General features: G+C 47.6%; 1 protein-coding gene across 3 annotated transcripts in view; it reads right to left on the bottom strand.

The window, feature by feature from the left end:
• Positions 1 to 6026: 6026 nt before the first annotated feature.
• Positions 6027 to 18526, bottom strand: part of NDUFV3 (NADH:ubiquinone oxidoreductase subunit V3) — a 14506-nt gene continuing 2006 nt past the window's right edge. Inside the window, exons 2-4 of one of the 3 annotated variants that reach the window (XM_017855221.1) lie at positions 17592 to 17712; positions 11868 to 12962; positions 6030 to 6811 (exon numbers count right to left, since the gene is read on the bottom strand). In XM_017855221.1, coding sequence (XP_017710710.1) covers positions 6654 to 6811; positions 11868 to 12962; positions 17592 to 17712 — 1374 coding nt within the window. In that variant the 3' untranslated portion in view covers positions 6030 to 6653. Of the gene's footprint in view, positions 6812 to 11867; positions 12963 to 17591; positions 17713 to 18526 lie in introns of all 3 variants that reach the window. The other 2 variants (XM_017855222.1, XM_017855223.1) reach the window with 2 other exon arrangements.

Below are 18526 nucleotides of genomic sequence, written 5' to 3'. Positions count from 1 at the left end.
TCCGGAGCCGCTTTTCTAGGAGTGGGAGGGCAATAGGCGGGGCATGGGCGTGTCGGGAGGCGTTCCGCAGGTGCGACCAGGTAAATCTTGGTCTTTTCGGATTGACATCACCTGGCACATACCTGGTCGGTCTGCACCCTCCCTGGGCACTGGCTGCATTTTCACGCGCGCGGGAAGGGAAAAGTTGGTGAAGAAGAACCCGGAAGTGCACCATCTTGCCTCCGTTCGTCCAAACACTGGCTTGCAATCTATAAACTTGGCCCAGAGAAGCTCTTCTCACGTGAGTTTTGCCCCTGCTTCTTTCTTTAGGTCAACACCTGCTAGGTTAGGACATTGTGGGCGGGGACAGCAGAAGGGATATTTTCAACCTTTTTTGGTAACAAGAGTTGTTTCTTTTTTCTTTTTTTCCCTCTGCCTTGTCTTATAATGATAAAAGAGTTGCCTCTTTATTTTTTTATTTTATTATTATTTTTTTGAGATGGAGTCTTGCTCTGTTGCTCAGGCTGGAGTGCAATAGTACGATCCCAGCTCACTGCAAGCTCCGCCTCCCAGGTTCACACCATTCTCCTGCCTCAGCCTCCCAAGTGGCTGGGACTACAGGCGCCCGCCACCACGCCCGGCTAATTTTTTGTATTTTAGTAGAGACGGGGTTTCACCGTGTTAGCCAGGATGGTCTCGATCTCCTGACCTCGTGATCCACCTGCCTCGGCCTCCCAGAGTGCTGAGATTACAGGCGTGAGCCACCACACCTGGCCTATTTTTATTTTTTATCTATTTTTTTGAGACAGGGTCTCACTATGTTGCCCAGGCAGGTCTCGAACATCTGAGCTCAAGTGACCCTCCCATGTCAGCCTCCCAGAGTGCTGTGATTCCAGGCATGAGCCAATATGCCTGGCCAAGAGTTGCTTTTTATTTTATTTATTTAGAGATGGAGTCTCACTCTGTTGCCCAGGCTGGAGTACAGTGGCGTGATCTCGGCTCACTGCAACCTCCGCCTCCCAGGTTCGAGCAATTCTCCTTGCTGCAGTCTCCCGAGTAAATGAGATTATAGGCCAGCGCTATGACGCTTGGCTAATTTTTGGGTTTTTAGTAGAGACGGGATTTCGCCATGTTGGCCAGGCTGGTCTCGAACGTCTGACTGCAGGTGATCTGCCCACCTCGGCCTCCCACAGTGCTGGGATTACCAGTGTGAGCCACCACGTCCAGCCTCCAAGTTTCTATTTTACGTTTCTCATCTCCATCCTGCCAAGTGTCTATTCCGCACAGTACCGACTCATTTGCTCTGAAGGATGAGCTGAGTTCTCCTGGGCTACCTCCCAAGCTCCTGTTTGTGTCCTCCAGGTTCTTGGTTTATCTTTTGCTTACTCGTTAGGGTTTATAACACTCTCATTCTGTCTTGCAATCTCCGTAGTTGTTTAGCCTTAATTCACAGGCAAACAGGTTCTAAGGTCTCCTCCAGTACTACTGTAGCCTTCGATTCTTGATTTTTTTTTTTTTTGAGATGGACTTTCACTTTTGTTGCCCAGGCTGGAGTGCAATGGCATGGTCTTGGCTCACCGCAGCTTCTGCCTCCCAGGTTGAAGTGATTTTACTACCACAGCTTCCCAAGTAGCCGGGATTACAGGAGCCCACCATCATGACGAGCTAATTTTTGTATTTTTGGTAGAGATGGGGTTTTGCCATGTTGGCCAGGCTGGTCTCAAACAATTTCACCATGTTGGCCAGGGTGGTTTCAAACTCCTGACCTCAGGTGATCCGCCCATCGTGGCTTCCTGAAGTGCTGGAATTACAAACGTGAGCCACCGAGCCTGGCCCAAGTTTTGAATGTTGAATGTTAGTTCATCTCTTGTTTGGCTGGATTTCATTGTCTAGTTTTCCTCCCACAAAGGGCTTGGGGAGGTGACAGAGTCTCTGAATACAGGCAGTTGAAAGATGGCATCTATGGGCCAGCAGATCCCTGCACTTAGGGAGGCGAAGGGGGAGAGATAGCTTGAGGCCAGGAGTTTGAGACCAGCCCGGCCAAAATGGTGAAATCCTAACTCTAGTATAAATACAAAAATTAGCTGGGCGTGGTGGCCCTTCGTAAAGGATTGGCCTCAGCCATTTAGCCCGAGGTTGCTCTGAGACCGCAGTGGAGAGCCAATGGGCTGTGGCTTCCTCACACCCAGATGCTGCTTCAGCCCCAGTGCCTCTCACATCCCCCATCTGGAGGCCTTGAGGACTGCCCTCCAGGGCTCCCTCCACCAATGCCCTGTGCTCCTGGCGAAATCCCTTTCAACATCCGGATGAGGCATGATGTCCTTCAAAGCCTTCTCTGATGAATCCCCATCTCTGCCGCTCCCCAGGCAGCTCCCCTGCCTCGTCTTCCACGTCTGTTATTATCCGGCACATCGCCATGCATCTCTCAGCTGCCCCCTTCCCAGGCCATGCACTCACAGAAGGCAAGCTGTCTCAAACATGTCTGAACCCATGACTGAGGCATAGTGCCTAGCATATAGCAGGCATTTCAAATAATGTTTATTACAGACAGGTCTGTAAGAGTGAAAATTACACTAGAAGGAACACTGTTTTAGCAGTTGTGAATTTTTTATATTCTATTGCTTCAGATCCCTTCTAGAATAAAGGCCAACCAAGGTCAGGGGGAAGGGGAAGGAGGGTCAGGGAGAGAAGGTGGTAGAACCAAGGAAGCTGAGCACCTAAAACACTCACTCATTTTAATCCTATCTCTGGTCAGCCCTTTTATTAAATTAAAATTACCTCTTTAATACTGGGTCAACAAACTATAGCCCAACAGACAAACCCTGCTTCCTGTCCCTTTCTGTAAGCTAATTTTTTTTTCTTTTTGTGACGGAATCTCACTCTGTCGCCCAGGCTGGAGTGCAGTGGTGCGAACTCGGCTCACTGCAAGCTCCGCCTCCCGGGTTCACGCCATTCTCCTGCCTCAGCCTCCTGAGTAGTCAGGATCACAGGCGCCCACCACCACGCCCGGCTAATTTTTTGTATTTATTTTAGAAGAGACGGGGTTTCACCGTGTTAGCCAGGATGGTCTCCTGACCTCGTGACTGCCCACCTCCACCTTCCAAAGTGCTGGGATTACAGGCGTGAGCCGCGCCCAGCCTCTGACAGCACTCCAAGACAGAATGTGGGAAATCACATAGACCCCAACAATAGCCCCGTGGGTGCCCACCGTATTGCCACCAGGTGGACTGTCAAGAAGTCATCTGCAATGCTAGCTACAAAATGCAGAACTGTGCTTGGTGCTGGCTATTGGGTTTTAAGCCCTTTCAATGGTGGAGGAGCGTAAACCAAAATCCCAGAAAGACTAGCCCAACAGCACTGGTTCTAAGGGAAGAAATTTATATATTTTTTGAGATGGACTTTTGCTCTTGTTGCCCAGGCTGGAGTGCAATGGCGCGATCTCCGCTCACTGCAACCTCCGCCTCCTGGGTTCAAGTGATTTTCCTGCCTCAGCCTCCCGAGTAGTACAGGCATGCACCAACACACCTAGATAATTTTGGTATTGTTTTTTTTTTTTTTTTTTTTTTTTTTTTTTGAAGACGGAGTTTGTGCCTGCGGCAGGCTGGAGTGCTGTGCCGGCTCTCAGCTCACTGCAAGCCTCCGCCTCCCGGGTTCACGCCATTCTCGCTGTCTCAGCCCTACCGAGTAAGCCCTGGATCAGGCGCCCGCGCTCGTCGCCCGCTAGTTTTTTTTTCGTATTTTTTAGTTAAGAGACGGGGTTTCCAGCGTATTAGCCAGGATGGTCTCGATCTCCTGACCTCGTGATCCGCCCGTCTCGGCCTCCCAAAGTGCTGGGATTACAGGCTTGAGCCACCGCGCCCGGCCTAATTTTGTATTGTTAGTAGAGATGGGGTTTCACCGTGTTGGTCAGGCTGGTCTCAAATTCCCGCCTCAGCCTCCCAAAGTGCAGGGATTATAGGCATGAGCCACTGTGCCCGGCCAGGGAAGAACTTTATACAAGTCTCACGCTTCATCCTAAAAATATATGCATATCAAAATATATTCATGTTCATTTTAATATTAAAGGAATTTCCATTTCCAAAGCATCACCGCCCATCACAGTAGTTCCATGGGTCCCAGCTTGAGAAGCCATTAAATGAAAAACCAAAAAAAAAGCAAATAGCAGGATAGAAAAGCTGTATGTACATTAAAATGGTTACATCACTTTAATCACCACGGGGAATCCTGGAAGATGTTAATGGCTGGGCATGGGGGCTCACGCCTGCAATCCCAGCACTTTCAGGGGCTGAGGCAGGCCCCGCCTCTACAAAAAACACAAAAATTAGTCAGGCATGGTGGCCAGTGCCTGCAGTCCCAGCTACAAAGTGAGCTGAGATGGGAGGATTGCTTGGGCCTGGGAGGATGAGGCTGCAGTAGGCTGAGATTGCACCACTGCTCCGGGCAAGAGTGAGGCTGTCTCAAAAAAAAAAAAAGAAAAGAAAAAATGCCTGGGTTAGCTTAGTGGATTTTAGGTAAGTTTACTATTTTCTTTTTGGTAATGTAGTTTTACCACTTTTATTATAAAAAATGTGTTTAGAAGAATCTGGCTGAGTTGCTAAGTCTCCTGTGTGATAACACAATCTGAGGCAGATGACCACAATACCAGTTTTCAATTTTGATATTAAAAAAAAAAAATTTTTTTTTTTTGAGATGGAGTCTCACGCTGTCACCCAGACCAGAGTGCAATGGCATGATCTCGGCTTACTGCAAAGTCTGCATCCCAGGTTCAAGCGATTCTCCTGCCTCAGCCTCCTGAGTAGCTGGGATTACAGGCGTGTACCACCACGGTCGGCTAATTTTTGTATTTTTAGTAGACACAGGGTTTCACCACATTGGCCAGGTTGGTCTCAAAACTCCTGACCTCAAGTGATCTACCCGCCTTGGCCTCCCAAAGAGCTGGGATCACAGGCGTGAGCCACCATGCCTTGGCCTTCACCTACATTGGTTACTTTCTCTAAGTCAGACTGGGCTCTGTCTCTGCACAGTGCTGGGGGAGTGTGCTCCATGTGATGCACAGGAGCCCCCCTGCCCCCACTGCCCCTGAAGGTGTGCCTTAAAGTTATCACAAGGGATGGAAGGTTACTTGGCCAACCCAGAAACCCTCAATAGGTAAAATAGCTCACTGAGTGCCTACGGTCAGCTAGGATCAACTTTGTCATTGTACTGCACAAAACTTCACCTCTTCCTAATCTCACCAATGAAAATGTCCCCAAGTTTACACAAAATACCTAACAGAGGCAAACAAAACAATTCTCTTCCTTTTCTGATAGTAAAAGACTGCAATACAATTTGTTTGCAATGCAGCAGTTAAAATTAGTAACATTCCTGTTTTTTTTTTTTTTTTTTTTTTTGGATGGAGTTTCGCTCCTGTCGCCCAGGCTGGAGTGCAATGGCGTGATCTCGGCTCACTGCAACCTCTGCCTCCCAGGCTCAAATGATTCTTCTGCCTCAGCCTCCCGAGTAGCTGGGATTACAGGTGCCCACTAGCATGCCTGGCTAATTTTTGTATTTTTAGTAGAGACGGGGTTTCTCTATGTTGGCCAGGCTGGTCTCAAACTCCTGACCTAAGGTGATCCACCTGCCTTGCCCTCCCAAAATGCTGGGATTACAGGCGTTATCCACTGCACCTGGCCAAAATTCCTGTTTCTAATAATCAAAAACCAGGGCTGTAGGATTAGAAGTCACTATTACTGGCTGGGTGCAGTGGCTCATGCCTGTAATCCCAGCATTTTGGGAGGCCGAGGCGGGTGGATCATGAAGTCAGGGGTTCAAGACCAGCCTGGCCAAGATGGTGAAACTCTCTCTCTACTAAAAATACAAAAAAAATTAGCCAGGCATGGTGGTGTGAGCCTGTAGTCCTAGCTACTCGGGAGGCTGAGGCAGGAGAATCGCTTGAACCCAGGAGGCGGAGTTTGCAGTAAGTCAAGATTGTGCCATTGCACTCCAACCTGGGCGAGAGTGAGACTCTGTCTCAAAAAAAAAAAAAAAAGTCACTATTACATTATTGATACTCAGCTGATAATCAGTTTAATGCTAAATTGACTAGGCTCAGCACAGTAGAATCACACCGCTGTAAAGCGCTTAAAATTCTCTAATTATACGGATTTGTCCAGTGATCCATAACCTTACAGAAAAATTCCTTGCACACAGTAGATATTCCAAAATATATGTTGGATAATCAGCATTACTGTTGCTAATTCACCACTCACTGTAAAAAGCGTGAAAGTGGACGGGTGCAATGGCTCACGCCTATAATCCCAGCATTTTGGGAGGCCGAGGTGGGCAGATCATCTGAGGTCAGGAGTTCGAGACCAGCCTGGCCAACATGGTGAAAACCTGTCTCTACTAAAAATACAAAAATTAGCTGGGTCTGGTGGTGAGTACCTGTAGTCCCAGCTACTCAGGAGGCTAAGGTAGGAGAATCACTTGAACCCAGGAGGTGGAGGTTGCAGTGAGCCAAGATCACACCATTGCACTCCAACCTGGGTGACAGAGTGAGACCCTGTCTCAAAAAAAAAAAAGTAAAAGTGAAACCGATTATGCACACTGGGCTTTGTTACTCTTGAGTGGATTTTATTTTTGCACTCCAGGATGCAGCGAAGACGGTGGAAGGTTCATCTTCACAGCGAGGGCCCTCAGTGTCGAGGTGACTCCCGGCCTGAGGAGGGCTGAGGCATCCTGAATTTGGAGAGATCGAGGTTTAGGTCTAAGAAGGTGTACATGGTGTAGTCATGATGTTGGAGGTTCTTGTAGGTAGTGTTGTCAAATGGCTCGGCAGGCATTGGGGCCGGCTCTGTGGAGGAAACACGATGCCCGTGAGACCGACAAAAGGACAGCTCTTTCTGAATGACTTGGCTCACACACAGGCCCTTATTATCTACCAAGCATTCTTCATCACCCTATCTGTGAGAAACAAATTGTCTCATTAAAAAAGAAAAGACGACAAAAGCCACAGTAAAGAAAAAGAAAGACATTACTTGGAAGTATATTCTAAAACATACAGCCTTACCAATTTAAGAAATGGAATAGTTATTACAATGTGTCTTTTTTTTGAGATGGAGTCTCACTCTGTCGCCCAGGCTGGAGGGCAATGGTGCGATCTCAGCTCACTGCAACCTCCACCTCCTGGGTTCAAGAGATTCTCCTGCCTCAGACTCCCCAGTGGCTGGGATTATAGGCGTCTGCCACCATGCCTGGCTAATTTTTGTATTTTCAGTAGAGATGGGGCTTCACCATGTTGGCCAGGGTGGTTTCAATCTCCTGACCTCAAGTGATCTGCCCGCCTTGGCCTCCCAAAGTGCTGGGATTACAGGCGTGAGCCACTGTGCCAGGCCATACAACGTGTCTTAACGTCTTAGTTTGTATACTTCTAGGCTTCTCAAAAGTTTGAAAATGCCTAGAACAATTATGGCAGGACTTTCAGGTAACTTAGAGATGCATGATAAAATCTACCTCTATTAGAAATCTGGGCTGGGCATGGTGGCTCATACCCATAATCCCAGCACTTTGGGAGGTCGAGTTGGGAGGATTGCTTGAGCTCAGGAGTTCTAGATCATTCTGGGCAAAATAGTGAGACTCTGTCTCTACAAATAATAAAAAATTAGCAGGGGCCAGGCACAGTGGCTCGCACCTGTAATCCCAGCACTTTGAGAGGCCGAGGTGGGCAGATTGCTTGAGGCCAGGAGTTTGAGAGCATCCTGGCCAAGAAGGTGAAACCCCGTTTCCACTAAAGTTACAAAAGTTAGCAGGTCCATGTGGTGGCACATGCCCGTAATCCCAGCTATGTCGGGAGGCTGAGGCACAAGAATTATTTGAACCCAGGAGGCAGAGGTTGCAATGACCTGAGATTGCATCACTGCAGCCTGTGTGACAAAGTAAGACTGTCTCAAAAAAAAGAAAAAAAAAAAATTTAGCAGGGCATGGTGATGCACCTGTAGTCTCCAGCTACTCAGAAGGCTGAGGTGGGAGGATCACTTGAGACTGGGAGTGGAGGCTGCAGTGAGCCAAGATCACATCACTGCACTGCAGCCTGTGGGACAGAGCAAGACTCTGTGTCCAAAAAAAAAAAAAAAAAAAATTGAAAAGCTTAAACTAAAGGAGACTTCTGAATCTCTGATACAATAAAATTAGATAAATTCTAATAACAACACAGCATTTAAACATTTGGTAATTCTAAACTACAAGCAGGGGTTGAGGCAAAAGAAGTACTGGATTCCTGCAGTAGGACATCAAATATAACATAATGGCAAAATCAAAACCAGCACAGGAACAAGGCTGACGTTTAGGTTAAGATTTGTACTGACTCAATTTCTGGAAATCAGGTCATTAGGTCTGTCTTAACTTCCATTCATGCTCCACAAAAAAAATAACTTAAATACATGTATTTTCTCACTATTTCGATTAATATCAAAAGCTCTGATTTTCAGTTTTAAGTTACGTTAAACAAAAACGATGTCTTATTTAAAGAGCTGGCATCATTCCAATCTCCACAAGCTGAGTGTCTTCGGTGTGGTGTAGATACACCTTCAAAGCAGAACATATTATTTTAGTTACTATAGGAGGGTGATAACTGACCAAGATGTGGGTTATAAAACTGATCTAAAACCACGCTACCTGGAAGGCAAGTACTGGGGCACGGACTACCTAGCGAGACCGTGGCCCCACACAGACACAGCTCTGCAAGGTGGGTTGCGCGCATGGGCACAGAAGATATTTAAGAAACAACACATCCATGAAATGTTATAATTTTCTCTTCAGAAAGGTTTGCAATCTGAAAACTCTCAATTCTGTTTTTATCCTGCAAGTTGTGTTATTCATCTCCATTTTAGAGCAGGAGGAGTGAAAGCAGCAGCATCAGGAAATGCAGTTCCTGAGGCCTGGGAAGTCTGGCAAGCCCCGGCACTTGGCATACCGATGAAAGAGCAGATGGAGAGGGGAGAAAACACATAAATCCCGTCGCACAACGAACCAGGAACAAGAAGGCGTCAGGTAAGGCACATAAGGCAAGGGGCGGCGGTGCAGAGGATGGAGAGCAGACACAGGACAGAGCCGCGCTTGTTAGGGACCATGCATTTTAGAGAAGTCTTCAAGAAGAGCCATGGATTCTAAAACGGAAGCTGGCCTTTTCATGTTTGCCACGACCCACCTAAAGCACATTGCATTTTATCAAGTTTAGTGCTCAAGAAAATGGTAACATAGCCGGGCGCACTGGCTCACGCCTGTAATCCCAGCACTTTGGGAGGCAGAGGTGGGTGGATCACTTGAGGTCAGGAGTTCAAGACCAGCCTGACCAACATGGCAAAACACTGTCTCTACTAAAAATACAAAAATTAGCCAGGCGTGGTGGCAGGCGCCTGTAGTGGCAGCTACACAGGGGGCTGAGGCAGGAGAATCGCTGGTACCCGGGAGGTGAAGCCAGCAGTGAGCTGAGATCGTGTTGCTGTACTGCAGCCTGGGTGACAGAGTGAGACTCCATCTCCCAAAAACAAAAAGGAAATGGTAACATAATAGGCATAAATACCGTTGCCCTTTAAAAGCCTTCATACGCTAGGCATGGTGGCTCATGCCTGTAATCCCAGCACTTTGAGAGGCCAAGGTGGGTGGATCACCTGGGGTCAGGAGTTTGAGACTAGCCTGGCTGACATGGTGAAACCCCGTCACTACTAAAAATACAAAAACTAGCCAGGGGTGGTGCCACACGCCTGTAATCCCGGCTACTCTGGAGGCTGAGGCATGAGCATTGCTTGAACCCAGGAGGCAGAGGTTGCAGTGAGCCAAGATTGCGCCATTGCACTCCAGCCTGGACAACAAGAGCAAAACCCATGTCAAAAAAAAAAAAAAGCCCTTCATAAAATTTCTTCTACAAGAGTAAAGCAGCCCATATGTGTTTTCAGTTAACCGGAGAAGGAAATGCTGTCCAGGGGAAAGGATGCGTATGCAGCAGTCTGCCCTGTACAACACACTGCTTTAATTCCTGAACTGTGAATCTGCCCTTTGCACAGGATGCTAAAAGTAATCATCTAATTTACCCGAAGACTCTCATGCCAAGTGACTAGCTACTGTTCTTCACCTATGCAAGTTAAACCAGAGGCTCCCCTTTTCACTTAGTGAGATGCCCCACAAGGTCATCAATGAACACTTAGACACCTTCAAAAGTCAGCGGTAACAATGTTAAGCTGCCAGTTTTCAAAATTATACTGGTTAAGAAACGGTCAAGAGTGCCAAGGACATACTCTTTAAGATGAAGGTTGGGGCCGGGCGCAGTGGCTCATGCCTGTAATCCCAGCCCTTTGGGAGGCCGAGGTAGGTGGATCACGAGGTCAGGAGACTGAGACCATCCTGGTCAACATGGTGAAACCCCGTCTTTACTAAATGTACAAAATTAGCTGGGCGTGGTGGTAGGTGCCTATAATCCCAGCTACTCAGGAGGNACACACTGCTTTAATTCCTGAACTGTGAATCTGCCCTTTGCACAGGATGCTAAAAGTAATCATCTAATTTACCCGAAGACTCTCATGCCAAGTGACTAGCTACTGTTCTTCACCTATGCAAGTTAAACCAGAGGCTCCCCTTTTCACTTAGTGAGATGCCCCACAAGGTCATCAATGAACACTTAGACACCTTCAAAAGTCAGCGGTAACAATGTTAAGCTGCCAGTTTTCAAAAATTATACTGGTTAAGAAACGGTCAAGAGTGCCAAGGACATACTCTTTAAGATGAAGGTTGGGGGCCGGGCGCAGTGGCTCATGCCTGTAATCCCAGCCCTTTGGGAGGCCGAGGTAGGTGGATCACGAGGTCAGGAGACTGAGACCATCCTGGTCAACATGGTGAAACCCCGTCTTTACTAAATGTACAAAAATTAGCTGGGCGTGGTGGTAGGTGCCTATAATCCCAGCTACTCAGGAGGCTGAGGCAGGAGAATGGCTTGAACCCAGGAGGCAGAGGTTGCAGTGAGCCAAGATTTCACCACTGCACTCCAGCCTGGTGACAGTGTAAGACTCTGTCTCAAAAAAAAAAAAAAAAAAAAAAGATGAAGGTTAAGCAGGGTACAGATGCTGATGCCTGTAATCCCAGCACTTTGGGAGGCCGAGGTGGGTGGATTCCTTGAGGTCAGGAGTTCGAGACCAGCCTGGCTAATATGGTGAAACCCCATCTCTACTAAAAACACAAAAAAATTAGCTGGGTGTGGTGACCTGCACCTGTAATCTCAGCAACTTGGGAGGCTGAGGCAGGGGAATTGCTTGAACCAGGGAGGTGGAGGTTGCAGTGAGCAGAGGTCGCGCCTCTGCACTCCAGCCTGGGCAACAGAGCAAGACTCCATCTTAAAAAAAAAAAAAGAATGTTAAATATTTTAGGGATTCTGAATATAAAGATGTGGCTTGTCCATAATTAAGACATAATTTTCTGCCTGGCTGAGACAGCATTAGGCCATATTTCTAGTACAGATTTTGATTGACTGTAACACTGCTCTACAAGCATATGTAAACTAGTTTTTTTTTTTTGAGACGGAGTCTGGCTCTGTCGCCCAGGCTGGAGTGCAGTGGCCGGATCTCAGCTCACTGCAAGCTCTGCTTCCCGGGTTTACGCCATTCTCCTGCCTCAGCCTCCCGAGTAGCTGGGACTACAGGCGCCCGCCACCTCGCCCGGCTAGTTTTTTGTATTTTTTAGTAGAGACGGGGTTTCACCCTGTTAGCCAGGATGGTCTCGATCTCCTGACCTCATGATCCGCCCGTCTCGGCCTCCCAAAGTGCTGGGATTACAGGCTTGAGCCACCGCGCCCGGCCAACTAGTTCTTTTGCCTCACTACCCTAAGGGACAGGGTGCACTTGGGAGCGCGAGTCAAGATATACCCTGTGTGCCGCCTCGGTCATCCCCTGGCGCGGCCGCGTCTTCCATGGCCTCGCCCTCGGCCTCAAGCTTCGATGCTGCTGTCTTTTCATGGAAACCGTGGTTATGCTCAACAGGAACTGTCTCCAAATTGCTTGGTGGTATCTGATCTTCCACAATTGCCTCTCCAGCCTTCAGGTGCCCTTCTATTCCCTGTGTCCCCGAGGTTTCCTTTCTGGGCAGGGGAGGGGCCGCCTTGCGCTGGGGCTCTGGCACGAGTTTTTCCAGATGCCCCTCTGCTGCTCCAGGAGGAGTGGCTGGCAGCTGCCCCCCTGCTGTGGCCTCTTCTGCCAGCACAGTAGGCACTGGGCTGCCCTTCAGTGGTGCAGACGACCCTGATTTTGTGTGGACAGGTAAGGGTCCTTTAACTTCGAATGGCTTTTGGCTTTCTTTATCTATTTCATTTAATCTAAATGTTTCCTGCAATTGTTTTTCCTTTAAACTTTGCTTCAAAAACTCTTCATCTGCTTGAGATCTGGGCACTGTGGTTTTTGGTCTCGCATCTTCCCTGCCTTCTGATGGCTTAGCAGGGGGCCCTTTCTTCTTTGGCTGGTGGGGCTTCTCTGGACCAGTGACGTCCGCATGCGGCTTCTGCAGCAAGGTTTTCTCTTTTGCTGATACTGTAACTTGGGGGGCTCTGCTTTCAGAGGAACGAGAGGCCTCTGGTTTTCGAAGCCCCCCTCTGCCTTTGCTCACCACTCGAGGAGTGACCTCTGAAACGTCAGCCTCGTCATCAGATTCAGAATCAGAGGAGCTGGACGAGGATGAAGACGAAGGCGACGTCATTTTCCGACCCACCTGACGAGCTTCTGAGTTGGAGCCCTGTTTTCTGAACGGAGACACAACTTTCTGTGGAAACTCTACCAAAGTCTTTCTTGACAAAAATTTCGGAACCCCTTCATCTGTGAACAGCACGCTGCCACTGGGACTGGGACTAGCTACCATCCCGCCCTTATTCACAGCTGGTGGGTAAGAACCGGGTGAAGATAAGTTTTTAGACAATTCAGCTGCTGTCTGGGTGGCTAGGAGCTTGCCCCTCTCCTTTGGTTCCACTACATCTAGGAAATGGCATAAAGAGGAATATTATTTAACAAAACAACTTAAAACTCAGTCAAAATCACAGACATTTCATGACACATTATTTGTCACTGATGGCATCTTCAATACACTCATCCTAAGACAGGTCCCATAGAAACCCACCAAGCAACCAACTGAGGATGGAAAACGTTCAGAATATCATCTGCTTTGACAAACTTTTTTCCTTGACATTATTCCCTAAACAGCACAACTATTTACATGGTATTTACATTGTATTAGGTATTATAAGTAATCTAGAGGATGATTTAAAGTATACAGGAGGATGTACTTAGGTGATATGCAAATACTGCATCACTGTATATCAGCGACTTGAGCATCTGCAAACTTTGGAATCCTGGTGGGAGGGGTGGCCTGGAACCCAGTCCCCTCAGATACTGAAGGATGACTGTCTAATAAAACACAAAACTACCGACCTAAGACTAGCTGCGCAGGCCTATCTCACAGCCTAAGATGGGGACTTTCAGAGACTTTTTCTTCTCTGAGAGCCATAACAAACTATGTAAAATAAAGGCCTACAAATACTGTACTGGTGATTAGTGAAGGCAGGAGTTCGCCTTGCTGCTTCCCTATTGCCTCTCAATACAGAACTCGAATTTACTGAATCTCTTTTCTGCTTTGTTGAAAAGTGAGGGCACGGCCTTCAAGTTTTTAGTGATCTCCCTATCAAAAGTAAAAAGGGTTAGGGTGTGAGACATGGATTAGTAACCTTACAATACTTCCATATCTGGTCAAAAGGTCACAAAACTAACTTTGGAAACAAGGCACATTCAGAAACAGAGGTGCACTTAAACATTACATTAGAGAATAAAGTTACTCAAATTTTATATGGTAATGAAAACTTCTACAGGTGTTTAAAACATTTTTTTTTTACTTATTTATTTATTTCGAAATGGAATTTCACTCTTGTTGCCCAGGCTGGAGTGCAATGGCGCGATCTTGAGTCACCGCAACCTCTGCCTCCTGGGTTCAAGCAATTCTCCTACCTCAGCCTCCTGAGTAGCTGGGATTAAAGGCATGTGCCACCACACCCAGCTAATTTTGTATTTTTAGTAGAGACAGGGTTTCTCCATGTTGGTCAGGCTGGTCTCAAACTTCCAACCTCAGGTGATCCACCTGCCTTGGCCTCCCTAAGTACTGGGATTACAGGCGTGAGCCACTGTGCCTAGCATTTTATTTTGAAATAAACACATGAGAATTGAGAATCTTCAGAAGGAACACAGCACAGTGATTAAAATATGAATGGCACTGCCAGAATGCCTGGGTTCAAATCCAGGCCTCTCCGCTGACACCTGTGTGGATACCGCATGGCTCGGGCAGCTCAGTCCCACCACATCTCGACTTTCTTGTCTATGACATGGGGATAACAGTAGCATCTACTCCCTGGGTTGTTGAGGACTGGGGAAGATGAAGACAGTGCTCAGAACAGTGCCTGGCACTGCTTGTTACAATTGGACACATAAAATTTCGTTTTCTTTTTTGTTTCTTCCTTGAGATGGAGTCTAGTTCAGTCACTCAGGCTGGAGTGCAGTGGTGCAATCTCGGCTCAGTGAAACCTCCGCCTCCTGGGCTCAAGTTATCTTCCTACCTCAGCCTCCCGAGTAGCTGGTTCTACAGTTGTGTGCCACCATGCCTGGGTATTTTTTTTTTTTTTTTTTTTTTTTTGAGATAGAGATTCATTCTTTTCGCCCAGGCTAGAGTGCAATGGCGCAATCTTGGCTCACTGCAACCTCCACCTCCTAGGTTCAAGCGATTCTCCTGCCTCAGCCTCCCGAGTGGCTGGGATTACAGTCATGCACCACCATGCCAGGCTAAATTTTTTGTGTATTTTTAGTAGATACGGGCTTTCACAATGTTGGTCAGGCTGGTCTCGAACTCCTGACCTCAGGTGATCCACCCACCTCAGCCTCCCAAAGTGCTGGGATTACAGGCGTGAGCCACTGTGCCTGGCTGGATACATTAAATTTCTATTTCCAGATATTCTTCACTTTTAAAACTGAAACAAGGACTTCAAATGGATAATTAACTTTGGCTTCTGGACATACTCTTCAAAAAGCTACACAGAAATTACTCAGCCAACAATTTATTACTGACTGTTGCAAAATTAGGCCTGGTTACTGGATTCAAGGAAAGTAGCAAGCTGGAGAGCCCGGCGGTTCCCCAAGGTGCACCTCCAAGAACATCCAGCCTGACATCTGTGCCGGCAGCCTTCATCAGGGAGAACGCCATGTGCTGGGGAAAGCTGGACACCTCTGATGAAATAAGGCACAGCATGTCCCATCGCTCTAGGGTCTTGTCCCGTGGCAGACACTCTGACTAGAGATTTGATTCCAAGGATGAGAGCTTTGGGTACCCTCACTTGCATGTAGGAAACTTCCATTAGAGCTTCCAAAGCCACTTCTGGCTGAGAAAGGTTTGATCTGGCAACGTGCCATGGAGGGCAAAAAGTTCCCCTGTATCTTACACTTACCAACTACCAACACTTCAGGGGAAAATACGGGCCTGCATGTGTCCATTTACAAGGATTATTTATTTTTCTTTGTACAGGGATTTTTTGTTTGTTTTGAGATGGAGTCTCGCTGCGACTCCCAGGCTGGAGGGCAATGGCACAATCTCAGCTCATTGCAGCCTCCGCCTCCTGGGTTCAAACGATTCTCTTGCCTCAGCCTCCCGAGCAGCTGGGAATACAGGCGCCTGCCACCACGCCCAGCTAATTTTTGTGTTTTTAGTAGAGACGGGGTTTCACCTCATTGGCCAGGCTGTTCTCGAACTCCTGTCCTCAAGTGATCAGCCTGCTTCGGCCTGCAAAAGTGCTGGGATTACAGGCATGAGCCACCACACCCGGACTCAGTATTTATTTTTGTCGAGACAGGGTCTCACTCCGTCACCCAGGATGGAGTGCAGTGGTGCAATCATAATTCACTGCAACTTTGACCTCCTGGGCTCACGTGATCCTCTTGCCTTAGCCTCCTGAGTAACTAGGACCACAGGTGCACGCTACCATACCCAGATACTTTTAAAAATTTTTTCTAGAGATGGGATCTCACTATGTTGCTCAGGCTGGTCTCAAACTCCTGAACTCAACTGGTCCTCCCGCCTCAGCTTCCCAAAGTTTTGGGATTACAGGCGTGAACTCCCATGCCCAGCCTGTGCAGGAATTCTTTAAAAAATTATGAGATACATGGCCTGGTGCAGTGGCTCACGCCTGTAATCCCAGCAACTTTGGGAGGTCGAGGCAGGAGGATCACCTGAGGTCGGGAGTTCAAAACCAGCCTGGCCAACATGCAGAAACTCCGTCTCTACTAAAAAACACAAAAAATTAGCCAGGCGTGGTGGCGCATGCCTATAATCCCAGCTGCTTGGGAGGCTGAGGAAGGAGAATTGCTTGAACCAGGGTGGCAGAGGTTGTGGTGAGCCAAGATTGCGCCACTGCACTCCAGCCTGGGCAAAAGAGCGAAACTCTGTCTCAAAAAAAAAAAAAAAAAAAAGTTACGAGATACAACTGTTCTGTGTATTGATGAGCTTAGTTCTGAAAACTGTCCTCCCACCTCAAAGCTCTCTGCCACCTCAAAGCTCTCTGCAGTGTGCGCAGTAGCTACGTGTATCCCAACGCAGCCAGTCTCACAACCACCCAGCAAGGCTGGCATGCTCATCCTGCTTAAGCACAAAGGAACCGAGGCTCAGAGACCTGCAGGGCCCATCAAGGCCAGAGGCAGGAGCTCCATGAGAGCCCAAGGCCCACTCCCAGGTCAGCGTTCCCCTCCCCAAACCACACCCCAGATGGCCACAGAATGAAGCATTCCGTTTCCACTCACACACACAAGCATGTATCTAAAAAGGGGACTCTTTGGCTCTGCCATGATATTTTAAAATCCATTTAATCCAAATTCATAAGTCTATGATGTAGGATTTCAGACACAGACTAAAATTCACCAAAGGAGAGGATAATGTTAGTAATGAAATTCAACTAATTGTTCATCAGTAAACATTTAGAGAAATGTTAAAAACATGCCAGGTAGGTTGGGCACAGTGGCTCATGCCCATAATCCGAATACTATGGGAGTATGAGGTGGGGAGATCGCTTGAGCGCAGGAATTCAAGACCAGTCTAGGCAATACAGTGAGACTTCGTATCTATGGAAAATTACAATATTAGCCAGGCCAGGGTATGATGGCGTGCACCTGTAGTCCTAGCTACTCCAGAGGCTGAGGTGGGAGGATCACTCGAGCTTGGAAGGTCGAGGCTGCAGTAAGCTATGATTGTGCCACCGTACTCCAGCCTGGGTGACAGAGCAAGCCTCTGTTTCAAAAAATAACAACAACAACAAAACAGGCCAGGGATACGCCAGGCGTGGTGGTATGTGCCTGTAGTCTCAGCTACTCAGGAGGCTGAGGTGGGAGGATTGCTTGAGCTCAGGAGTTTAAGGCTGTAGTGAGCTATGACTGTGCCACTGCACTCCAGCCTGGGAGAGAGAGCCAGAGCCCCTCTCTTAAACTATGTAGCTAGTAAAACTCATTGCTGTGCTTGGAAGGCTGACTAATCTATTTTCTTTTTGCATTCTCTTTCCCTTATGACTACCATCAAAATCTTACTTTTTGGTGGACTCTGCTTCTTGGGATTCTGTGGCTGACCCTTTTCACTCTTTCCTGATTCCGCAGACAAAGAAACCGTAGAAGTCAGTCCTCGAAACACCTGGGCTTCCTGGAGTACAGCCTGACAAAAGAATTAATGAATATGGATGTTTAGAGTTATGCCATTATAATAGCTAATACTATATACGAATACTTTTTTTTTTTTTTGAGTCAGGGTCTCCCTCAGTTGCCCAAGCTGGAGTGCAGTGGCACAATCATGGCTCACTACAGCCTCCAACTCCGGGGTCCAGGCGATTCCCTGACACAGCTAGGACACGCACCACCACGCCTGGCTAATATTTTTTATTTTTTTATAGAGACGAGATTTGACTATGTTGCCCAGGTTGGTGTCAAACTCCTGGCCTCCTCAAACTCCTGACCTCAAGCGATCCTGAAGCCCCGGCCTCCCGAAGTGCCGGGATTGGTCAGGTGCTGGGGCTCACATCTATAATCTCAGCACTTTTGGAGGGTGAGGTGGGCAGATCACTTGAGGTCAGGAGTTCTGAGACCCGCTGGCCAACCCCGTCTCTACTAAAAATACAAAAAAAATTAGCCGGGCATGGTGGTGTGTGCCTTTAGTTCCAGGTACTCCAGAGGCTGAGGCAGGAGAATTGCTTAGACTCAGGAGGTGGAGGCTGCAGTGAGCTGAGATCACGCCATTGCACTCCAGCCTGGACAACAGAGTGAGACTCTGTCTCAGAAAAAAAAAAAAAAACCAACCAAAGTGCTGGGATTGTATGCATGTAGGTACTGTGCATATGAATATTATATATCACTACTACATATAAGTGCAAAACATTCACATGGTATACTTCTAATGGTTAGTACAGTTTTCATAATGTATGTATATCATGGACATTTTTTCTTTTTTTGTTTTTTTTTTTTTTTTTTTGAGA

Source organism: Rhinopithecus bieti, unplaced genomic scaffold, assembly GCF_001698545.2.
Source record: "Rhinopithecus bieti isolate Rb0 unplaced genomic scaffold, ASM169854v2 scaffold_40803, whole genome shotgun sequence".
Classification (NCBI taxonomy): domain Eukaryota; kingdom Metazoa; phylum Chordata; class Mammalia; order Primates; family Cercopithecidae; genus Rhinopithecus; species Rhinopithecus bieti.
The sequence above is the reverse complement of the archived record's forward strand: the minus strand, read 5'-3'. Positions and strand labels throughout refer to the sequence as shown.